The sequence below is a fragment of the Tiliqua scincoides genome, chromosome 4, assembly GCF_035046505.1.
Source record: "Tiliqua scincoides isolate rTilSci1 chromosome 4, rTilSci1.hap2, whole genome shotgun sequence".
Taxonomy (NCBI): domain Eukaryota; kingdom Metazoa; phylum Chordata; class Lepidosauria; order Squamata; family Scincidae; genus Tiliqua; species Tiliqua scincoides.
This window is the reverse complement of record NC_089824.1, coordinates 175245504-175270813: the sequence shown is the minus strand read 5'-3', so window position 1 is coordinate 175270813 and position 25310 is coordinate 175245504. Positions and strand designations below refer to the sequence as shown.

General features: G+C 41.6%; 2 protein-coding genes across 6 annotated transcripts in view; both read right to left on the bottom strand.

Moving 5' to 3' along the window:
- Positions 1-2863: 2863 nt before the first annotated feature.
- Positions 2864-9167, bottom strand: SNRPE (small nuclear ribonucleoprotein polypeptide E). The gene is made up of 5 exons (XM_066625421.1): positions 9030-9167; positions 7870-7896; positions 6216-6278; positions 4128-4206; positions 2864-3115 (listed from the first exon to the last, which is right to left on the bottom strand). The coding sequence occupies exons 1-5, from the start codon at positions 9081-9083 to the stop codon at positions 3060-3062; spliced, it is 279 nt and encodes a 92-aa protein (XP_066481518.1). The 5' UTR covers positions 9084-9167; the 3' UTR covers positions 2864-3059.
- Positions 9168-15310: 6143 nt separating this feature from the next.
- ZC3H11A (zinc finger CCCH-type containing 11A) overlaps positions 15311-25310 on the bottom strand; it is a 29459-nt gene continuing 19459 nt past the window's right edge. For all 5 annotated transcript variants that reach the window (XM_066623501.1, XM_066623499.1, XM_066623502.1 and 2 more), the window contains 9 exons: positions 23486-23548; positions 22965-23060; positions 22283-22348; positions 21373-21876; positions 20411-20487; positions 19157-19469; positions 18195-18367; positions 17804-17868; positions 15311-17330 (listed from right to left, as the gene is read on the bottom strand). In XM_066623501.1, coding sequence (XP_066479598.1) covers positions 17072-17330; positions 17804-17868; positions 18195-18367; positions 19157-19469; positions 20411-20487; positions 21373-21876; positions 22283-22348; positions 22965-23060; positions 23486-23548 — 1616 coding nt within the window. In that variant the 3' untranslated portion in view covers positions 15311-17071. The remainder of the gene's footprint in view (positions 17331-17803; positions 17869-18194; positions 18368-19156; positions 19470-20410; positions 20488-21372; positions 21877-22282; positions 22349-22964; positions 23061-23485; positions 23549-25310) is intronic.

The window sequence follows — 25310 nt, the reverse complement described above, 5'->3', positions numbered from 1 at the left end:
AATATTTATATAACAGATTTCTCAATAGACTAAAGGCCACTTACATAGGCAGGCTGAACATAAAGCCATTTTTATATGGTATTTTAACAAGAATTGTTCCATGAGACAACCTCTTGAATCTCCGTTTCTCCAGGTATTCTCTTTCACTGTGCAGTTGTCATCCTGGCTAATGGCTCTTGCACTTTCCAAGCTCTTGCAGGTAGTAGCAACCAAGCTTCAGATCGGCTTCTCAAGAATGCTATCCTATTTTTTGCCAGCAGAATCCTCCACACTCCACTCAGTCTCTTGATCTCCTATCCAAGCAACCAATTCTGCTTAGCTTTTTCAGGCAAGGTGACAGCTCAAACTCCAGACCATAGGGCTCTTGCTGGGTGAAGTTCTAGCTCCTGCTAGGGTGACGTTCTGCCTCTATCAAAGGCAGAAAAGAGAATTCAACAATTGCTACAGTTGTTGCTCATTAGGGTGGTAGTGTTTCTTAGCCAAGAAGATGGCAGAGGAAATGGATATATATATTATGGTGAAACCCAGCCAATTAATTTTATCTCCTCCACCGATGTCATGCTCTCATGCAGCTGAACAGAGATATCAATAGGAGATGAGCCATGGCAGAACATCAAAGTGTCAAATGATGTGTTGGGTAAGCAGGGCAAAACAATTTAAAAGTTGAGACCAAGGATGAGTTGAAGGTAACAATCAGAATCTAAACAGGCAGAAGTGACAAGGGACAACTGGCTTGGATCTGTTGTCTTGGGCATTCCCAGTGGAATCTTTTACTTCCTCTTTTTGAGTGATCCGCAAAAACAAGGGGGAAAATGATGGTCAAACAGGAACATTCCACAGCAAAGAGCATAATGATGCTCTTAATGATGGAACTACTCTAATCTATGAAATAACAGGGAAGCATAAAGATTTAGTCAGTCATACGCAGTGTATTTGTAAAGAAATGAGCAAAAATGCAGTTGCACAGTAATAATTTTGTTCAAGTTTCTTCCACAAAAAATTGTATTTGTAATCCATCACAAGCAAGATGAAAAGACTACTGTTGGAAAGAAAACATCTCCCTGCACATGCAGTCAGACGTTCAGAGGTTCTTACATGAGTAAACTAATGTCTGATGAGAAGGTGGTTTTGAATAAGCCAGATTTCTCTGTCTTCCTTGTCAAATTCCCAAAACTGAGTGCCTGCATGCTTATCCTGTCATCTACACAAACACTGCACAAACAGACCCAGTATCAACACAAAATGACCTTCACATATGATTAGCCTGCACTTCCTTCCTTACAAATTAACATGAAGATCAGTTCTGATACCATCAGACCAATAGAGGAACTAAGAAGCAAGAGGCCAGGAGAGATAAATGCTGGGACAAACATGCTGCTCCTTTTATCATCCCGCACTTAAGACATTTTCTGTGATTGATTGCAAACATGATGCTACGCAACACTGCACCAGCATCTAGATATGTATCTGTGGATTTTTAAAGTTTTATTTTGTGCTCTTAAAAAGTCTCCAAATTTGGTTTTTACTCTTGCGTAACCTTTTTCTCAGTTCCTTAAGTTAGTGGTTCTCACACATTTAGCACCGGGACCCACTTTTTAGAATGAGAATCTGCCAAGACTCACCAGAAATGATGTCATGACCAGAAGTGACATCAAGCAGGAAAATATTTTACAATCCTAGGCTGCAATCGTACCCACACTTATCAAAGAGTAAGTCCCATTGACTATCTTTGGGAAAAGAATATACATAGTAGCTTGTTCAAAGTACAGGTCTGTAACATTTCCCCAAATGCAGTCACATACCATGGTAGCATCAAGTCTAACATATTAAAAATAAAATCTTGAAATAAATGGGGACCCACATGAAATGGGCTTGCGACCCACCTCGTGGGTCCCGAGCCACAGTCTGAGAAACACTGCCTTAAGTGATATACACATTTCAGAACCTGGTTCTTAGGAAACCAACCAAGATTGCTGTTTTGAACACAGTAAAATATTCAGAGATTTCTCTTGCTATCGGACACTGTAATAACCAGCAGATGAATGGGTTGTGATCAAGTTTTCAAGTAACTGGACCTAGCGTCAGTGCCCTGCACCACACACTGTGCCCTCCAACAAACAGCAGAAACAAAATTCAAGCAATCAGGCACCAACAGCCACATCAGCATTTCATTGAGGTCATATATTCAACTTCTTGGAACAGAGTTTTGATTTTTAGTACACAGATACCATCCATACCAACATAAAATGCAGACAATACAGTCAATGTTGCATACCCCACCCACCATGAAGGCACAGAAGGGCAACAAAAAAGTACAATAGTTTCCCCTAAGCAGTAACTTTGTCTAATTCTCACGCTCCCTTTTATCAGGAAAAAGTCACCAATACAGAATACCATTGGAAAAGATGGGCACTGACAGAAGTGTGTGCAAAATACTAAATATCTTGTTCGTAGGAAGAAACTCAAATAAGGCTTCATGCTTTATATTCAGTGTATTGCACCAACTGACACATTTTACACTGGAAGATGCAGGTGCATATGAACTCTGTCCTCTGGGTTGTGTCCTAAGCAAGTTAGGATTCCCACATCCCACTGTAATTGGTAAGACTTGTGCAAGTCACATTTAACTCACTAATTTAAGTAGTGATTAGTCAGTCATAACTTTCTTCCTTTATTCTGAATAAGATTTGGAATTTTACAAAAAACAAAGATGTAGTCTTTGTATCAAAGTATACAAGTCAACGTTTTATAGCTAACACACCCTGTATCTCTGCTGAATAATTGCTTTCCTCTCTGTCATTATATAATTTTTAAAAATTACTACACAAGTCGCTCTGGATAATAAGGAAGATAGAGATATTAGTTAACATGAAAAAGTTTATTTATAAAGAACTACAATACCACTGCAGTGTAAAAAAGTTATTGAAAACTAAGCAAGCACAAACCACATAACTGGCTTCATTCTTCAAGGCAGAAATGGGAACGAGGGTGTTAAGCACACACTTTCTTGTAGAGGTTTAAAGACTACAACAATAATCAGAAAACACTGGAGAGCAATTCTAGTTAGAAACACTTTGTAGAAGAGTAATATTGTCCCCCTTTAACATGATTCGACCTGGAACAGAAAGGAACACTGTTAGACCTAGAGCGCAAAGTATCTTTTTTTCTATTAATATTTTTATTCATGTTTCGGTTACATGCATTATCTAAGGGACAAGAAATAGTGAAGGACAGCATAAACATTTTGGAAATAAATTCATGTCTTACACAGCCACATACTGAACAGACAACAGCTGGGTTCAGTCATAATGGGCAATCAAGATTTCTCACTACAAGAACAATTAATGAGGCAAGCAAGCTCATGTACTCCCCCTCTCCTCTTATCCTCCAACCTGCATCTTTGCTAAAGACATCATAAGCATAGGAGGTTGTTCTTTATCACCTATAAAGTAAAGCTAATCAAAACACAAGGAAAAAGTCCCTTTGTTATGCATGATCCAACACTTTTCAGTGTTCTGTGGGTCAAATCCAGGTCAATGAATTGGAAGTCTGCATTAAACCAGTACAGATCTTGATACAGTACCAAAACACAGTCCCAGCGGCCAAAACCCATCAGGAAGAGAAACACTTCATTCTATATGGGGCAGCCTGCAAACAGCCATGCATAGCATAGTAGTCAAGTGTGAATCTCAAATAGTCACAGCCTATGTATCACAAGGACTCAGGAGCATTACAAGGGAATGGGACACTATCACTCATTTGCAAATATCCCCTCCCTATGAGCCTGAATTGCCAATTATCAGTCTTATTTATATTTGCGACTTTCTGAACCTTCACAGGGAACCAGAACTTTTACAATAAAAAGAAACATACAAAAAGAAAGTAGACGAACCAACTAATCAATTCTTTATCACCACAACTTTTCGCCATGAGAGAAGCAGTCCAAAGAAATACATTTGGCAGAGTCCTATTTTGCGCTGATTCCCAGCTGGCACTTTTATAGTTGATCATGGACTTGTATAAGCAAGGCAGCTAGGAACTGCTTCGGGGCAAATTATGAAGACCATGCCCAACTTTTTGCCAATGAGTCAAGATTTGATGCCACCTATCAGACAACCTACACTCACCCAGCTGTTTCCTTGATTTTGTCTTGGAGTGAATCTCCTCAGCATCATCCAGTACCAGGTTCATATATTCATCAAACCCCTGCAAGCCAAACATTATTCAGTAATTCTCAAGGTGCTCAGGCATGTAAGTGGTGGAGGAAAGTGGTGAAAGATATACCAATGATGTATTTACATAAGAACAGCTCCACTGGATCAGGCCATAGGCCCATCTAGTCCAGCTTCCTGTATCGCACAGCAGCCCATCAAATGCCCCAGGGAGCACACCAGATAAAAAGAGACCAGCATCCTGTGCCCTCCCTTGCATATGGCATTCTGACATAGCCCATTTCTAAAATCAGGAGGTTGTACATGCACATTATGGCTTGTAACCCATAATGAATTTTTCCTCCAGAAACTTGTCCAATTCCCTTTTAAAGGCATCCAGGTCAGATGCCATCACCACATCCTGTGGCAAGGAGTTTCACAGACCAACCACACGCTGAGTAAAGATATATTTCCTTTTGTCTGTCCTAACTCTCCCAACACTCAATTTTAGTGGATGTCCCCTGGTTCTGGTGTTATGCGAGAGTGTAAAGAGCATCTCTCTATCCACTTTATCCTTCCCATGCATAATTTTGTATGTCTCAATCATGTCCCCCCTCAGGCGTCTCTTTTCTAGGCTAAAGAGGCCCGAATGCCGTAGCCTTTCCTCATAAGGAAGGTGCCCCAGCCCAGTAATCATCTTAGTCACTCTCCTTTGCACCTTTTATTTATTTATTTTTCACATTTTTATGGGCAGTTTACACAGCTGCTCCTCCCCTCTTTCTTGTCCTCACAACAACCCTGTGAGGTAGGTGAGGCTGAGAAAAAGTGACTGGCCCAAGGTCACCCAGGAAGCTTTGTGGCTGAGGGGGGGGGATTTGAACCTGGATCATCTAGGTCTAAGTCCACCTCCCAAACCACTACACCACCCTGGCACCTTTTCTATTTCCACTATGTCCTTTTTGAGATGCGGTGACCAGAACTGGACACAATACTCCAGGTGTGGCCTTACCATTGATTTGTACAATGGCATTATAATATTAGATGTTTTGTTCTCAATACCTTTTCTAATGATCCCAAGCATAGAATTGGCCTTCTTTACTGCCACTGCACATTGGGTCAACACTTTCATTGACCTGTCCACCACCACCCCAAGATCTCTCTCCTGATCTGTCACAGACAGCTCAGAACCCATTAGCCTATATGTGAAGTTTTGATTTTTTGCCCCAATGTGCATGACTTTACACTTACTTACATTGAAATGCATCTGCCATTTTGCTGCCCATTCTGCCAGTTTGGAGAGATCCTTCTGGAGCACCTCACAATCACTTCTGGTCTTCACCACTCGGAAAAGTTTGGTGTCGTCTGCAAACTTAGCCACCTCACTGCTCAACCCTATCTCCAGGTCATTTATGAAGAGGTTGAAAACCACCGGTCCCAGGACAGATCCTTGGGCCACAATGCTTTTCACCTCTCTCCATTGTGAAAATTGCCCATTGACACCCACTTGTTAACTCAATATGTTCATTTTGTAAGAGCAGCCAGTATCAGTGGGAAGCTCCCAAATAATGAGATTGTCACATGAGAACATCTAATCCTAAATGGATTAGGCAATCCTAAATGGATGTGAACCAGAAAAGACATGCTTGCTTACTTCATTACTTGATTTTTCTTTCCTAATAGAACTCCACATTTAAGGCCTGTTACAACAAACCGGTTGGATCATGAATGTAGCAGGAACTAATGCCAAATTTGTTCTTTCCTCCTCTCCTGGGCATGAATCTATGAAGCAAATGCTTACAGTTTCTGAGTTTGGGTGGCATGAAGAGCCAAGGTTTACCAAAGCAGAAATCCTCCATCGCAGCCACGATGCATGGGGTCGGTGTTTGTTGCCACCACATTCATAATCTAACAAACCATGGTCTGTTCGGCCATCTGAACTGGCCTTTAGACTAGAATACTAAACTTACTCCCTTGAAAGTGAAATGGGACCTAGTTCCAAGTGAAACATTTGGGAGCATTATTCTGATTAGGAGAGAAAGAAAAAATGGAAGTTGTAATACTCACAATAATACAACCTTCTATCCTCATGTTCACCTGTTCATAAAGCCACACCTGAATCCTGGACCTCTGCAAATGAATAATGAAGAAAACATTAAACTGTTGAAAAACAAACCTTCACAGAGCTGCTTACAGACCCTGGTATGGCAGGACATCCAAGGACAGACAGATCTTTGTCTGCCCACTGTAAAGCCCACATGACAAAGAGAACTGTCTCCTCCTCTCCTGTATACAGGAATGAGTGGGGGCATTTCACTTTATCATGCTGAGTTTGGAAGCAGGCAGACCAAAACTCAATGTGATAGCTATATGTGCCCTCTTAACAGCACTCAGGAGATTTTGTTGAGATTTAGATCTCACTTTTGTTGAGATTTAGAGCAGGCAACAGCTGTGAATGAAACTTTCACCACTTCTGCCTGCTCTGAAGCCCAGTGCAATAAGAGACACACTTGCCCTCCTCTGGCAGACGCATGACACAGGTGGGCATGATACAGGATTGGTGGCACAACCAATAATTACTAACTTAAGCCAAAATTTGTCAATACCTCATTGCAGTTCATTTTAGACAAGCACAGAAGTAATGAGTATTGGTATTAATCCTCCCAGTTTAGAGTAGAAATCAGTTCCTCATACATTTCATATAATGGTATAAGAACACCAGAACTTCAGTTAAACTTTTAGTACATGTAAATATTGTTCCTTGACACAATAATGGAAAAATCTATCTTAGAATCAAGGGGGCAGGTTGGCACTACTTTGAAATGGAAAAATTATCTTCAATCTCCTATTATGGTAGAATAATGCAAGTGCTGACATGGAAGTCATACATTAAAACTACATGAGGCATGAAATTGCTGCCATTCACAAGTCACTATTTTAGAGTTTCAATCTCTCTTCCATAAAAAATGAGGAAAAATGACAAAAGTAATGACTGATAAAAATAGAATGTTTAACATTAGGGCTATTATGAACAGATATGAGAAGAGCAACCATGTCAAAAATTAGAACTTTGAACTGTGTTCAGAAAGACCAATTCCAGAGCCTTGCTCATAATTGCATCAGTAGACAGGCACCCAAAGGGATCTATCAAATATCACATAGGTGTTCTGTTGGGTTCTGTAGTACAGTATTCATGGTCAGAAAGCTAAATCAAACAAAGTGGTTAGCACTTCCTTTACATTCAGTATTTTAGTATAGACTAAAATAATAACACCTAAAAACAACTAATGCGCTAGTAGAAAAAATGACTAAAAATCATTTGGTTTTTAACCACTGTTATAAACATTTCGAAAGCCTGAAAGAGGCATGGAGAACTATGACAAAGAGCTTGCCTGATCTGTGCACTAGTCTTGCAAAGTGAACACCACAGACATCATCTTGAAACCTGCCAATCTTTCAACTGACTTTAAGAAATACTGAAGTATATTTTCAAGAACTTAAGTGTCAGAAAAGATTATACAGAAATATAAAGAAGATTATACAGAAATACAGCACACCTGCAAGACTCTAATCACGTCATATAGCATTTGCTACTTTCCCTTCACATTTATAACTTCAGACATAATTAATGCACTTTTTCTGGGGAAAAAAAATCAATTTAGATATCCTGAATCTCACTGCTTGTTCAAATTAAGTGTTAATGCAAATTGTGTTTACTTACATTCTGTAGGTATCTGAAGATGAGGTTCTGGAACAAGTGACTTGAGGAAAAAAACACACACAGGAAGTACCGAGCAAACAGGTTTTGACAACAGCATTGAACAATCACCCCCACCTCCCAATACTATACCACCAAGCCTTGTGCACCACACCTTTCCACCAAGCCTCTGGCATCATATCTTAATCCTCATTATCTACATACATATACAATAAATACAGGTCCATCTAACTCAGTGGTTCCCAATCTGGGGTACATGTATCTCCAGGGATACTTGCCAGGACCTTTAGGGGTACTCAAAAAAGAACTGAACAATGGTGGAAAAAGGCAGGTCTGTATTAGAATGCCTTGTGGGGCTGGCAATGCAGGAAGGAAGGCAGCTACTTTGCTGCTAAAGTCCCACCAACTGCTAGCTTTTACTCATCAAATTGCACATTATCAGACAGGAATCATTTTCTGGTCATCGATTTGCATATTATGCAAAATGGATCAGTGTTTCGGTCATCCATTTGAATATGATCAGGTATGGATCAGTAGCTGAAAACATATAAATTTGAAACAGTAACGATATGAATTGCAAACATTTTGCTAAATACAAGGGGTACAATTAATGGAAATGGGCTGCCAAGGGACACACAAGTGGAAAAAAAAGGTTGGGAACCACTGATGCAAGTCACAGTTAGTTAGATCTTCCCGTCAGCTGTTTGCCACAGCCTCTGTCCCGTCCATCCCTTCTTCTGCTGAAGAAGTCATTGAGCCTGTAAGCCCCTGGAGCAGGAACCTGCCTCTTCCTTCTAAAGAATTACCATGTTGAATAAGCTGCCCTGCGAATTCTCCTACACTGAAAGGTGACCTGTAGATCAGATGAAGGAGCCTCTCAAGCTTTCACTGCCCACTGAAGTTCCCCTCTTGGCGCGACAGCTTCAGGTGTTCCTCCTCCTCCAGGGCCTGGTCCCCCCCTCTCCTGAGCCCCCCCGCCAACAGCCACACCGTCCCCCCTCCCTCTCCCGAGCCCCCCCTCCCGCGGCCACACCATCCCCCTCCCTCTCCCGAGCCCCTCCTCCCGCGGCCACACCGTTCCCCCTCCCTCCGCCAACGGCCACACCGCTCAGCCCACGCTTGCCCCGCCCCACTTCGCTTCTCACGCGCCCGCGGAAGGATACGATGGGCTGCACCATCACCTTCTGCACCTTCTGGCCCTGCCCGCGGTACGCCATGGCCGAGAGCAAGAGGAGGACACCGCACGGCCGCCCGCAGACTCGTCGCTCCCTCGCTCACACACGCGCGCGCAGACTGACGCTCCGGCGACGTAGGAGAGGAACTTCCGGCGCAGACCGGAAACTGCGCGTCACGGTCCTTTCTGACCATAGAGACGGCAGGGAGAAGACCACAGAGCCTCGCCTGAGGGATAGTCTGGCTACCAGCTCGTCCTTAAGAGGAGCTGATGGTGGTTCAATGATGACGTCATTAACAGTGCCTTCCAGTTGGACTTCAGACAGGTGGACCACGTGGAGAGATACAGCAGGGGGCGAACACTGAGAAAGGCTGCCAGAGATGAGCGAGGGCGCCCAGGAGCACCAGCAGAGCCCATTCTACAGGATTTGATCATACTGTAGAAGTGTTTCTCAAACGGTGGGTCGGGACCCACTAGGTGGGTCGCGAGCCCATTTCATATGGGTCCCCATTCATTGCAATATTTCATTTTTAATCTATTAGACTTGATGCTGCCACGGTCTGTGACTGCCTTTGGGGACGTGTTCCAGAGCTGTACATAAGAACAGCCCCACTGGATCAGGCCATAGGCCCATCTAGTCCAGCTTCCTGTATCTCACAGCGGCCCACCAAATGCCCCAGGGAGCACTGTACTTTTAGCAGGCTACTATATATATTATTTTAACAAAGGTACTAAATGGGACTTACTCCTGGGTAAGCGTGGGTAGGATTGCAGCCTAGGATGGTTAAAAATTTTTGTGTCTGATGATGTCACTTCTGGTCATAACATCACTTCTGGTGGGTCCTGACAGATTCTCATTCCTAAAAGTGGGTCCTGGTGCTAAATGTGTGAGAACCACTGCCGCAGAGCCTTCTGGTGGTGGTGGTGGCACCTCACTTCTGGAATTCCCTTCCTGTAATTAAGAATGTCTCCCTCTCTGGAGACATTATTTAAGAAGGCTTTAAACCGATACTGGGGGGCTGATGCCTTTAAAGAGATATATATTTTATAGTTGTGATCCTGGGTTTAGGCTGCAATCCTAACCACACTTTGCTGAGAGTAAGCCCCATTGAACAAAATAGAACTTACTTCTGAGTAGATCTGGTTAGGATAGTGCCCTCAATGTTTTAATCATTTTTTAAGATTTATGTCTTTAATGTAGACTGAATTGTACTGGTTTTATGTTCTTGCTTTGTTAGCCACCTTGAATCCCTTTCTATGTGAGAGAAAGGCAGGATAATACTGCAAATAAATACATACATACTATACGTGCAACTCAGCCATTATGGCAGCCAGACTTTGGTTTATTAGGGTAGGAAAGCCAGACATCACATGTGAATGTAATTCACTCTTAGAGCTTCTTCTGTTTTAGCGCAACTGTATACTTAGCACACACTGTCTTTCCTTGCAGCTTATCCATCACACTGCAAGCAAACAAGGAGGGCAGGAATGCTTTCAAAATAAGAAACCAGTGTTACATGTAAAGCCACAACTATATCAATTATTCTTCACAGGAATCTGCCCGATACAGACTCCAATTCTTGGTACATCTAACTTAGGGTGCAATCCTAACCAACTTCCCACCACTGACATAGCTGGGCCAATGTGGCATGCACTGCATCCTGTATTGGGGAGACAGTCAAGGAGGTGTTGGCAACCTTCAGTCTCGAAAGACTATGGTATCGCGCTCTGAAAGGTGGTTCTGGAACAGCGTCTAGTGTGGCTGAAAAGGCCAGTTCGGGAGTGACAATCCCTTCCACGCTGGGAGCAAGTGCAGTCTGTCTCCCTGGCTATGGGCCTTCCTTCTTTGCCTCTTAGCCTCAGACTGTTGGCCAAGTGTCTCTTCAAACTGGGAAAGGCCATGCTGCACAGCCTGCCTCCAAGCGGGCCGCTCAGAGGCCAGGGTTTCCCACTTGTTGAGGTCCACTCCTAAGGCCTTCAGATCCCTCTTGCAGATGTCCTTGTATCGCAGCTGTGGTCTACCTGTAGGGCGCTTTCCTTGCACGAGTTCTCCATAGAGGAGATCCTTTGGGATCCGGCCATCATCCATTCTCACGACATGACCGAGCCAACGCAGGCGTCTCTTGTTTCAGCAGTGCATACATGTTAGGGATTCCAGCACGTTCCAGGACTGTGTTGTTTGGAACTTTGTCCTGCCAGGTGATGCCGAGGATGCGTCAGAGGCAGCGCATGTGGAAAGCGTTCAATTTCCTCTCCTGCTGTGAGTGAAGAGTCCATGACTCGCTGCACTACAGAAGTGTACTCAGGACGCAAGCTCCGTAGACCTGGATCTTGGTATGTTCTGTCAGCTTCTTGTTGGACCAGACTCTCTTTGTGAGTCTGGAAAACGTGGTAGCTGCTTTACCAATGCATTTGTTTAGCTCGGTATCAAGAGAAAGAGTGTCAGAGATCGTTGAGGCAAGGTACACAAAGTCATGGACAACCTCCAGTTGATGCAGGGGGGATCTGCATCATATCATCTGCATATCATCTGCATCAGGGGGATCTGCATAGAGGAACCTCCTCTATGATGCAGGGGGGAGGGGCAAGAGGGGTTTGTGGGTATCAAGAAATTGGGGAGGGAGCAGTGGAGAGACAAACGGGATGCAGGGGGGAGGGGGAAGAGGGGTTTGTGGGTATCAGGAAATTGAAGAGGGAGCAGTGGTGAGTCAAGGAGGCCTCCTCAAGATAAGGGCATGTTTGTGACCTATGGACTTTCAATGGCAAAACGATCAGGCAGGTCAAGGAATTCAAGCATTTGGGTATTCTGTATCATTACAGACTCTCCTGGAATCCACAGGTGAGGATCCAGGCTTCAAAACTGTCTATGCAGGCCATTGTACGTTTTTTCTATGCGTGGGTAATTCTTATATCCCTTCTGCCCTGCAAATTTTCAATGCTAAAGTTAAGGCCCAAATTTTGTATGGAATACCTATTTGATTGTCTGCATTTGGTGCCAGCATTGAGAGGATAGTCATGGTTCCTATATAAAATATTTGCTGTACTCCACTGTGTCCCATATGCAGTATTATGTTTGGAAGAGGGCCAACACAAGTTAGAAACCATGGCCTGGGGGAGTTTCTGCAAATTTTGGCTAAGGGTTTGTTACGTGTCTGAGCAAGATATTTATACAGGTACTTATATACTGCCTTTCTTTGGTCGTCACTCAGATTTCTCCTCAGACTTTAATCCAAGGCGGTTTACATAGGCAGGCTGTTCTAAACCCCCGTAGGGATTTTTGCAATTGAATAGTTCTAGTCTTTCATAGAACTCCTCATTCCAACTGGATTCCTTCCTGGTCTGGCCTCTCTCTGGCCCTTCGCCTCCCACACTCCACTTGACCACAGCTCCTCTCTGCCACCTAAGGTCAGCTCATCAGTATATCGTCAGTTCTCGGGTACTTCCAGTTGTTTTGAACTGGCAGCCTCAGATCTTCAGGCATAAGGCAGCAGCTCTACCAACTGAGCCAGACCTCTTGGCCAGAAACCTATTCTGCTCAGAAACCTATTAACTGAACCAACATTCTCCCCAGGTCTGTTATTGTTCCTAAATAAGGTTCAGGCCATAGGTCCCTCAGCAGATCTGCTAGGAGCCCTCTCACCAGAGTTGGCATTTAAAACTCTGAAAACCCAGTTTGAGAATATAGAGCGTCAAGAGGTGTTTGCAGCTGCAACCACGACCTGTTCTCCCCTCAGGTTTTCGCTTTTCCCAATCCCGGATAAACAGCCCACATATTTACATTTCCTATTTAATTCACAGGAATGGAGAGCCTTCTCCCTGGCGTGTTACAATGTTATGCCATCTAATTTTACATTGGGGAGATACAATGGCCTGAGTGTGCAAGCAAGGTTGTGTAGCTGCAACTCCCTGGACATTGAATCTCTTTCACATATGGTTTTAACTTGCAAATGGTTTGACGATCTGCGTTTGTAGTTTCTCAGGCCAATTTTGTCTTCCGTACGTGGGCCGGGGGACTTTGTGCTTCATCAGTTACTATTAGGAAAGGATGAGGCATGTACACGCCAGGTTGCAAAATTTCTTTACGCAATCTTGAGGAGGCATGGTGTAAGTAAGGGCGAAGTATTGGTTGGGTTTACAGGCTGTTTTAGGTGATTTAGATATTTAGATTTAAATATATTGTCTTATGTTTTATTTTATGCCAATAAAGGTTTCTCAAAAAAAGTTTGTTACCTTTTGGGGCTGCATTGCAGCTAGGTCAGCGTGCTAAAGTTGGTTAGGATTGCACTCTTAGTTTTCCTCCCAACAGGATTTTTCTCTCTGCCCTACCGAAGATGGCAGGGATTGAATTTAGGACCTTCTGCATGAAAAGCATACACTGGGCCACTGTCCTTCCCCAAATTCTTTGATTCCTACCTTCACAGATCAAACTTGATCCACTTCTTTACTGCATACAGGGAGCAAGTAGGCATCATCCTGCTGTGCTTAAACCTCTCAATGGCACATCATCAACAGAGAAAACTCAGCACAGAAAAAGCCCCCCCCCCCCAAAAAAAAAAAAACCCTAACTAATTTAATTTGGCATTCTAGGAGTGAGCTAATGTTAGCATATGCAAAATGAAGTAATTCAGTTTAGATTTTATAAAAATCTATTGACAGAAAGAAATCTATAAAAATCTATCCTAGAGTTTGTGAACTGCTGCCTTAGGCCATCTGGCAGGGCCCTGCTAAGAGTTCCATTGCCATCCAAGGTAAAGGGAATGCTGACAAGAAACAGGGCCTTCTCTGTTGTGGCACTACTGGTACTTGATTCCACAGGATCTATGATCAGCTCCCTGTCTAGAACAGTTCTGACAAGGCTTAAAAAGTTTCTATTTCAACTAGCATTGAAATAGTTAATGGATAGGGGAGGGATAGGGGGCTGCTTCACTGCCATCTTATGACCAAACAGCTCTCTTGCCCCTCCTGGTTTTTAGTGGGGATTGTTTTATCTATTTGCCAGCTGCAACCATACCTGGGTCGCTCAGACTTGGCCACAGTGACCCATGCCCTCGTCTTGATTAGATTACTACAATGTACTTTACATGGGGTTGCCTCTGAAAATGGTTCAGAAACTGCAATTAGTGCAGAATGCGACTGCCTGTGTGGTTGCTGGGGCTTGTCGGTTGAACTCTGTCATGTCATTGCTTCAGTGACTACACTGGCTTCTGGATCGTTTAGGGCTGAATACATAGTGCTAGGCTTGATTTTTAAAACCCTTTATGGCTCAGGTCCAGAGTATTTGAGGGACTGACTCCTTCCATATAATCCTATCTGTCCCCTCAGCTCATGAGAGGGGCCCTTCTAGTTGTGCTGCCACCAGTTGAGGTGAAGGAGATGGCAGCAAGAAATAGGGCCTTCTCGGTTTCGGCACCCCATTTATGGAATTCTCTCCTGGTGGCATCGAGAACAGGTCCCTCGTTGGAGTCCTTTCAGCAGGGGCTCAAGACCTTTTTATTTAGGGAAGCTTTTAAATGTCGACATCGGGGGCTGGCACTTTTTATGAAACATCTTTTAATTTGTGATCAATTTTATTTGTTTTCATGGTTTTGTTTTCTATTAATGTTTTTAGTATGTAGGCAACCTTCAGTCTCGAAAGACTATGGTATCGCACTCTGAATGGTGGTTCTGGAACAGCGCCTAGTGTGGCTGAAAAGGCCAATTCGGGAGTGACAATCCCTTCCACGCTGGGAGCAAGTGCAGTTAGTACTGTTTATTGTATTGAAATACTGTTTGTAAGCAGCCTTTTGGCCCCTTAAAAGCAAGGTGGAAAGGCAGGGTATAAATCTCTTACTGATATTTTACTGCTTGTTTTATTTCTATTTTCTTGTTTTAATTTGTAAATACTGCCTTATGTTGGATTTTATTGTAAGTTGCCTGGTGCAGTTTAACTGGAAAGGTGAGGTTATAAATTCATAAAATAGGAAGACCATTCCTAATTTTATAGAAGGTAGAAAGATGGCCACAGGAATGGATGGGATAATTAAGATTAAATCAGAACCTCCAAGTTAAAAGATAGTGAAAATCTTATAGTTCTAGGGCTAAACTAATCCTCAATTCACAGAACTACGTAACCTGATAAATATCCTTAGAGCAATTGGGATGGAGGGGTTCTCGTTCTTTGGCCCTTTTACTGACATCCCATTGTTGGGCTAAAAGGAGGCTGCTAAACTGAGATGAAGTCCTCTCCTACTCTGTAGCACATGTCGGGAGAAAAACACACATTTTCTTCTGGTATATTTATTTAAAAACAAATACTTTTGTAGAACTACTTAAAGTAATGATAAACATATCTGATTCAGATAGTGTTTTAAATAGAAAATGAAAATAATAAAGTGTACAGAAATAATAGGCGTACATAAAAAGCCATCTGAGAAGAGATCTCTTGCGCAGAAGAGAGAAGAAAACTGACGACAGAACATTCTGTTTAACCAGACAGGAACTACTGCAAGCAACACTGAAAAGTCTTTCACAGTCTCAATTATCTGCCATTTACTTTCATACACACTCAGCCAGAACTTCTATTGTGAGGAGTTCTTCAGTACAGTGGAGGATCATGGTTTCCAACTTCTTTGGAGAAATATCTAAACACAGTTCCTTCAGGGCCACCATTTTAAAATAAATTTAAAAACAAGTCTCTTTTCAACCTTCCCCCTAGAGTCAAAGTTTCAAGGTGAATTTGCAAAGCAGAGGTTTTTCCCTGTCAAATTCAAAATATTTACAATAGTTTTTTTTTTTTTTTGGCTAGGAACACAAAACATATCCTGCACCATTCCTTTCCTTGATAGGTTCTAGTAGCAGGACTGAACTAATTAAAAGTAGCAACAACAACAAATAATGAAATTATACAAAATACAGAGGTAAGAATGAACAAGAATGGCAAAGTACACAATATGCCCATATTTCCAAAATTGCACTGCAGGAGTCTACTGAAAATCCACACACGTAAGTTCGATGTACAGACCACAGAGTGCTGAAGATGGGTGCCAAGGCCAGTTCACAGGCTGAGCAATTTCAATACCACTGCTGAGAACTGTACAGATTTGGCAGGAAAGGTTGCATACATAGGATCAAGCCTTCCAACAGGTTTATCTACCAGAAGAAAGCAATCCACAGCTTTGCTTATGTTGACCAATGCAATGCCAGCAATGTGGGCCATCATGTTCATGATGTAGGAAAAAAGAAGAGAACCTGAGCATAATTTTGCATACCCTTTTGGGACTTTTTAAAATTATTTGCTGAATGAATCCAAGAATATACAGGACTTCTGTCACTTGTCTCACAAGTTTCTGCTTACCAGGTGATGAAACTACTCAAGTTAGTACAGAATTATTGGGGGGAGGACAAAACGTGTCTTTTACTATACATCTTTTACATATTACATTATCTTCAGTGATGAGGATTAAAGTCCTACCTGTACCATGCCAGCAAAGGTTGGTCCAAGATGACAACTATTTACCTTCCCTTCAACCCCCAACATTTTGAATGATAATGCTGATCTAACATGTATTACTAAAAAATAAATTGCATAATTAAGAGTTGACATAGTAACTCCTGAATTAAGAAATTGCCCTCAACGTCACAAAGCAGGAGGAAGGTCTGAAACAAATGGACAAGTAGTTCTGCACATGCGACTGCAAAACAAATACTGTATGACAGTTCAATAGAAATCTTCATGAAGTACTGAACTGGATGTGGATTCTCTATGGGATTATGAACGTTCTCTGATCTTCCCAAGCTGAGATGTGCATGGTTTTCGTCTCAAAGTATTTAATGTAGGCATGATGCTAATAGGATGGCCATATAGGGATGCATCTGACCAGCAGGACAATCTAATGCAGCCAATATCTTCAATCAGTTCAAGTGTGCTTTAAGACTTGTCATAACTCCTCAGCTAGGAAGGGCTAATCTTAGTTATTCAACAAAATATACAGCTTAAACCTTCTCCTTAAAAAAAAAAGAAAAAAAGAAGAGCAGAAGAACTATATGCAAGAATCAACTGTCAATCATTTCAGAAAGTTCGAGCAGGAGGTCATCCTCATCTTTTCCTGGGTCTAGGTCAATCTCAGCTTCCAGTTTGCCTCCTGAGATCTCCCAGATCAGCTTCTCAAAGTCATCTTCAACGCATGCAGGTGTTTTTCCAGCTCCTGTTGAACTCAGTCTGCGTGTCTTTGCTGCCGCATGGGAAGAGGTTGGGGTTGCTATCTCTGCCTCCAGCATGGGAGCTACTTTACTATCCACATTCAACTCGGAGCTTCAAAAAGAGAAGAGATAAGGAAGAAGTTATGCATCTTTGAGAAGAAAACAGACACCTTGTCTATAAACTTAAGTGTCAGTGGAATGGAATTATTTTTTATTAATATGCAATATATATTTCATTTCTATCCTACTTTGACAATAAATTACATTCAAAATAGAGTATGACCAAACTAAGCAATCATATAATATCACTCCTTCATTCACACATTATCAGCCAGATGCATCAAAATCAAGACAGAGGCAGACTACAAAAACAGTAGAGGCATTTACATATTAAATGCAAGTCTAAATAAATACATTTCCAGAACCCATCTAAATACTAGAAGTGAATGAGTTTCCTATATGGGTGAAGTCAGTCATCACCAGGAAGCCTCTTGTCCCTGATGCCTGCCTCCATATTTCCAGTGGTGTCAGGACAAAACATGACAGTCAGAGATTTACAGCATGGTGATAAAGAAATGAAGTTACCTGTTACAATTCACTCTTTCAGGAACAGTAGCTACAGTGCCCTCTGGAAGGCCTGGAACACACATCTGAGAAAACAGATAAAAATAATCACAAACCCACTCTTCAGTCAGTTCCTCTACACCTGTAATTGTGCCATATAATTTCTACACATTCAATGTATTCAAAAGGAGATGTAAGCTGTTCTTGATAAATATAAATGGATACTTTCTCAAGCTATTTTGAACTGAAAGTATTACTTTCTCCAGTCCCATTACTTCCCCCATGAATGCTACGCATCTCATAAAGGGTGAAAGTACACTCCAAGGAGCACGTTTTAAGACAATCTAATGCCTTCACAGGTATCAGAAGCTTTCAGTAGAAATGATCTTCGAACATGAATCAATTCTCTTACCACAGCTGTGTTTTCAGATGGGAGGTTCTTCATGTCTGCACTAGAGATGAGGCTAAGAGGCTTCACTGCTGCAATAGCAGAGGAATGACTGTCTGAAGCCTTACGCCTCAGTGCCTGCTTTGCTGGTGACATGGGCTTCACTCCAGATGGTTTCACATTCACCTTGGGTTTGGCTGCAATAGAACAGCAATCAATAAGTTAATAGAGAACAGTCTTTTTAATTTAATTTAATTTTTAGAATAGACTATCTATGAAAAGCTCTTTAATGAGCCATTTTTACAAACACTTTGTGTTTAAGGCAATTTTCACATATCAATTCTGGTTCTTGGCCTAGATGAAAACTGCAGTCCTTAGTTACAGCATCTTGGAGAAAAGGCTGTTTAACCTAGTGAAACTAGGCATGAAAGTCCCTAACCCGGAAGCTGAGTAGCAGACAGGATGACAACATCCAAGACAGAATAAGTTTTACTAGAGGCAGCAAAATGGATAGCTAGGGCTGTTAGTATTCCTTAGTGTTTCTGAAGCAGTGTGCTTAGGAGGGTACATCCATGCCCAAGATCCAAGAATACAGTAAAAGAAACACATGGACATGTCTCTCTCTCTCTCTCTCTGAGAGATGGCAGCAAAAAAAACTGAAATCAATTCCAGTATTTGTGTCCAATATTACATGGATTTTCAAATATATTTGGAAAGCAGCTGCAAGTCAAGTGATGGTTGGCATTTGCCAGGATGTTACTGTGCCTTCTTCTTTGTGTCTGAGACTTGTTAGGAGGCTGCACAAATCTTACTAAAACATATAGTCTGTCATTTAGCTTATAGAGTGATGAATACCAAAACCATATTTGTGGTTCAGCTCTCATTTGAAACATTTCTCTAACCAAAGCAATATAAACCACCCTGATGTCAGTACTTAGTTTCCTTTCTACCTCTTGTGAACAGCTGATCAGGTCAAGATGTCTTACCTTTAGCCCTTCGTTCAATAGGCTGAGCTGAAAGCCCCAAATCCTCTGATCCCATGTTCTCTGGCACTGTTTCCTGGGATCTCACCAACGATCTTTTTGTAAGTGGATGAGTTTTCCCTGTTGTTGCCAGCAATTCAGGATTTGCCGTCAATGGGCCCTTCCCTTGCGTTTTCTTTTCCTCAGCAGGTGGCACAGATGTTTGTTCCTCCTGAGGCTTCCTCTCTTGCTGTTTTAGCTGTTTTTCCTTCCTTATCTCTTCTAAGCTCTTCACATGGACTTTAGAGTGTGAATTGCTCACACTGTCATCCAAAGGCTGAGTATAAACCAGAAAAATAAAAGGTTAAGAACACAGAGAAACTTCAGTTAAAATCTCAATTGTTATTGAAAATATTTATATATTGCTTTTCAACAAAAGTAGTTCACAAAACAGTTTCCATAGTAAAATAAATCAATAAATTGTTCCCTGTCCCCAAAGGACTCATAATCTTTAACAAAATACATAAGAGAAACCAGCAACAGACACAGGAAAAGATACCATGTTGGGGTGAAGACTGACAGTTGCTCTCCCCTCCAGAGTGCAACATACTCACTTTTCACTCTGGATACAGTTAAACCACAGCCTACTAGTGTACTTGTATATTAATAATGTAAAATATTAAAACTGGCATACCTGTATATTAATAAAGTTTCACTAGCGTTTATAAAGAGGAATATAGAGAAAGCAGATTGCAAGACAGGTGGCCATACTCTTCATAAGGCCTGTGGGCTGAATGTAGCCCATGGAAGCTCTGTATTCAGCCCTTGGGCTCTCCCAGCACTACCATCAGCTGTTCTCAGCTGCTGAGCTGTGCTGAGGTGTTATTTCTGGTTATTTCTTGTCATGACCTACTTAATGACATCACTTCCTACTTAATGATACAACTTCCGGCCATCAGCAGGCATTATGAATGCCATTCAGCCCATATGAAATGAATTTGACACCCTGGCACTGGACTTTAGAGCAGAATTTCCTACTTTTGTTTGTATCTGTGAAACATTCCTAGGATAGTTTGACAGAAAAATGAAGTCCAATGGTATATTTGGTTGCATTCCAGGTCATTCACAATAGGGTATTGTAAATTATGCTGGGCTTTGGGAATCATACAGCGGCCACTACTAGCTTAGATGCAGATTGGATGCTAGGTAAACCAGTAACAGTTATCAAGTGACATTATCAAGGACCCCTTTCCAATATGCAATTTAACAAACACTCACCTTTGTAGCAGCATCTACTGGGGAAGTTCTAGGTAAAGCCTTCAGCTCCAACAGCTTTTTTTCTTCTCTTCCTAGGGCTGTTAAAAAGGCGCATTGTTAATTCCAACAGAAAAACTGGGGAGGAAGCGAAGAAGATAGATGGGTGGGGAGAAGTGGTCTGCTTCCAGTTGAATTCACTTCTGGTTTTGTAGCTCAGCAAAAGGGAAAACAAAATTTAAAATGGCTGGGGAGAAGCACAACTGCAGTGGAAAATTGATAGATGAAAACTAGTTTTACAAGGAAAAATAAGTTGGAATTTTATATTTCCCTTGTAATATGAAGTTGACTAACCAGACAAAAAGATTGCTGACAAACAGAAAGGGAACATGGCAAGGTTCCTTCATCTCAACTCTTGGCATTCCATTATAGTCAAAATGCCAAGATAAAGTTCCTGAACTTTATCTATCCTATGTTCCAGCAGCAAGTCTGTTTGCACACTTGTACTTCTGTATCAACAGTGATTTGCTTCAACATGTACTTAGGTAAACTGATTACAACACACTCTGACTAGGGTTACACTAAGAGCACAATCCTAACCCCTTATGTCACTACTTTCCAGCACTGGCATAGCAGTGCCAATGGGACGTGTGCTGCATCCTGCAGTTGGGCGTCACTCAAGGAGGCATCCTCAAAGTAAGGGAATGTTTGTTCCCTTAACTCAGAGCTGCATTGCTCTTAAGTCAGTGCTGGAATGTACTGACATAAGGGGTTAGGATTGCACCCTAAGTCCCCAAGGCTGGTCTAGATGTTGGGACGTATGTAATTTGAAACAGCTGGCTCTTACCAGCCCAGTGTTTTTGCACCTGCACTATGGATGGACTTGCACCTGTGTGAAAGCATTGATGTTGTGAAAGCATTGATGTCTAACATGGGGATCTAGTGTATTAAGTTAAAAGCTGCCATAGGCAGGGCATAAGTAGTACCTGTTGGCTTTGAAATGCATAATAGTTTTCTCCCAGTTGGACTTCGCTCAGGTTGCTTTTGTGCCTTTGAGGTGTTCTCTCCACTCTGTTGCATTCGGAGGGCTTTCTCCTGCTTAATTTCTTCCAATGTTTTGATGCGAACCTCCCCAAAGTCCTTAACTTTGCCAGATGGCTCCTCCAGTTTTCTTCTGCCGGATATGGCAAGAACTGGAGAGCCCTGCTTCTGAGGCTCAGCCTCACGCTTTGGCTTGATAAGACTCTCTTTTTCAGATCTTATTCGCTCCTCTTCCAGTTGCCTTTGTTTCTTCTCAGCTATGACTTCAGAAAAGGTTTTGATCCTGATGGCAGGGGAGGCTTTTGCCACTGAACTGGAATCATCTGTGGTACAAACTGCTTCAACCTTGGGTTTGGGCTGAGCTTCTTCTTTTCTTTGGCTAGCTTTCTCCAAACGGATTTCTTCAAGCGTTTTCACATGAATTTCACCTGCTGGTTTAGTAGCATTCTCTACACAACCAGAACAGAGAATCATTAGAACTTAAATTTATTCAGGCACAGTCTCTAAATTTTATGCTATCTATACATTTTGCTTCTAAAAGATGAATGTTAATTAAAAATGTTTGATCAACATTCTAAAATAGGCTCTCTTTCAAGATGCACCATGCTCGTTAATCCTCACCAGATCTGCATTTATTGACACATGGACAGGCATACAAGATACATGGAAATGAAAGGCATATAAGGTACACTCAAGAACAGATTCCCGATGACAAGATTTCTAATAATAGCAAGCACAGGAATCCTAAAATCAAGGGCAAACCGCAGTAGACTGAACTTGATGTAACTAATGCAGAGATTCATCAACAGAAAGCACTGAAAGGGACTCAAATCTTCAAACAGTATCAATGTTTACCTGTTTCCACATTGTTCTGCTCAGCTGGCAATCCTAGTCTCTCCTTAAGGGATCTGGGAACTTGTACTGCATAAAAAGAGAGATAATATAAAGATAAAGAAAGTTACATAGGAGATTCATATGTTATATCAATGCTTCACTAAGTAGTTACACAAACATCTTGCTTCCTATAATGTACAGGAAAAAACACTAATGAGGTATTTATCATTCTCTAGTCTTGTAGTTAGCAGCCTCTTCATTCTTTATAATCTTCTTTCCATCCATCCCCTAGCTTTTGAAGAAAAAAAAATTCAAGTGCTTTGAAAAATGTGCATATTATACACATCAAATCACGCAAATTGCAGAATCTAGAGTTCTGAAGCTTATCTTTTTGGGGGCTAGCACAGAACATTCATTTTCACAATTGTGGGCATAATCATCATTAATGTGACCTTCCCATCATGCTAGATTCCTCATCTCTGATATTCACTCAACACCTGCAGACATTTTAAAACAATTTTACTTAAAACAGACCCTGAATTATAAGAAAAACTAGAAAGGTAGTCAATCGCATTTCTAGCTCTTTTCCAGCTCTCTTTCCTCTATCGTTTAAGGCTATAAGGTGGTTAAAAACACAAACACTGGGAATACAAACACCCCCTCAAGCTGCAATGAAAAATTTTATTGATTAAAACAGCCATACCTCTCTTTGTTGATTTGTCTGTATTCTCTGGGGAGTCCATTTTCTTTCCCAGTCTCTCAGCAAGGCTGCGTTTCAGGGGAACCTCACTCTCCATAGCTTATGATAAAAAACAGACTATAGTTTATTTTCATGTTTGTATCTTATTGGCTTCTAGCAAAGAACACCCTGCTAATTCCAATATGAATTATGGCTTCTTCACTCATCTGACACTTTTGATTCAAAAAGGTGTTGAAATGCAAGTAGCAAATGAATGGGGCATAGGTGAACAACACAACTGCTTCTGTGCAGTTCTTCTACTAAGATGTCAGGTACAATGAAAACCCTCCTGGTTAAAGATTGTCCCCTGTGCCATAAATGGTACCTGCTTTTATGCACTTTATTAAATAAGTATTCTGGTTTTAAAAGTCTGATACGTTATCATTAGAACTTGCGTGTATGCAGCAACAGAAGATAGGTAAGACAGATGTATAATAGCAGAGAAAGCGCAAGTGCAATACTTTGCTCCATGTGCAAAGTCTCACCTATGAAAGGTTTCCTTTTTCCCAGTCTCTCTGCAAGACATAATCGAATCCGAGGCTCCTCACCTGAGACAGAAAAATGCAAGTAATTTAACTTCTGTTCTAAGAAAACCCCAAACATGTCTGATGTACTCAAAATATAAACAAAGAACAGCACATCATAAAAAGGCACCTTTTCTGAAAAGAGTAAAATGAAAATGCTGAATCAAAGCAGAAGCATAGTGATGTAGTATACACACTTGGAGAGACTCAGATCTTTTTATCAGGTACGCAGAATGGAAAGAGAACATTTCAGATAATAAGAGCATGCTGTGTTACAAGGTACTGAACAAAGCACATCTACACTACGAGGCTGAAAAAATCTGGTTACTGATAAAGTGCTTTGTACAAAACAAGGGCTGTAACCCTAAATACACTTACCTGAGATTAATTAAATACATTGGAAGCTACTTCTGAGTAAATATGCTTAGGACTGCACTGTACATTTATATTTAATATGTATATAATGCTTTTCCACCAATTAAAAACTAGTAGCAGCTATAACTACATGAACAAATTACTGTAACTGATAAATGCTTTTTAAAACTGTTCAACCTGCAATAGCTACAGCAAAATTTATTTTGATTAGATAACACAGAATTGACTAATCACAGTAATGACTTTAGGTCAAGTTTGCTATGCATGTTTTTGAGAGTACAGGTATTACTAATTATCCATGGATTTTTCACATGTGGTTTTATCTTAAAGCAATGAGAAGGGTCCTTTAAATTAATGAAAAAATCATTTATCAATAGCCTCATTAATGTGAGGGGGAATGCTGGCTGACAATCCGTCAATCATACCCTCTCCACGCAGTTAGAACAGCTTCACTCCAAGGCAAGTGACCCCTCTCTTCCCCCTGAGCACAAGAAAGATAATCACTTTGCATTCTTTCCCAGTGCTGCGCTCTGTGTGAAGGGAGGGGTCGCTGGTTCAGAGTGAAGCCTTTCTAAGTGCCTGGAGAGAGACTGATTGATGGATTTTCTGCCTAATGACTGTCTTATGATGCAGTACTGATATCACATACTAGGATTGGCCTAAAACGTCTGCTGAATCACACTGAAGAGTATTTTTTGTCCAACAAATTGCAAATCAATTATGCTAAATCTAAGATAATGATATTTGCCAACAGATGGAAGGCTTTTAAATGGTCTTGTAATGGCAATAAAATGGAGCAGGTTAAGCATTTCAAGTACCTGGAAATCAACTTCCATTACAGGCTCACTTGGGCTTTTCATCGTAAGGCAGTGCAGAATGCATCCAAACTAGCATCCTCAGCTATTTCCCGTTTCTTTTTCACCTGCGGCAATGGTTATGTTCCAGCCACTCTGGAGGCGTTTAAAGGAAAGGTTCTTTCCCAGGTTCTTTATGGCTCTCCCGTCTGGTATAAGGCTATTAACCAACCACTAGAATGCATTCAAACCTCCTTTTTATGGAAGATTTTGGGTTTACCCAGGTGCGTTCCGTACTCGGTTCTGTGTCTCGAGGTGGGGTTAATTCGGCTAAGGACGACTGCATGGCTAAGATTACTGAAATTTTGGTTTAGGATTTTATTTAACCCTACCTCCTCTGGTCCAATGCACCAATTATTGTCAGATTCAGTCCTGCCATTAGAGATCACTGATCTTCTAACCAAATTTAAGTCAATAGGGCTGGACACTGCAGAGCTAGGCATGATTGGCTGCGATGCTGCTTACAGAATTATCAAAGAAAGAATTCTTGATATTGAACAACAAGAGCTGTTTAGTGCCGGCAGAACCACATGCTCTCCACTCTATCTCCATGTTCC

Coding starts and splice junctions, on each gene's coding strand:
- SNRPE (XM_066625421.1), bottom strand. CDS start 9,083: ATGGCGTACCGCGGGCAGGGCCAGAAGGTGCAGAAGGTGATGGTGCAG. Junction 7,897..9,029: donor AGGTGATGGTGCAGCCCATC/GTATCCTTCCGC, acceptor CACTTGTTCCAG/AACCTCATCTTCAGATACCT. Junction 6,279..7,869: donor TCTTCAGATACCTACAGAAT/GTAAGTAAACAC, acceptor ATTCATTTGCAG/AGGTCCAGGATTCAGGTGTG.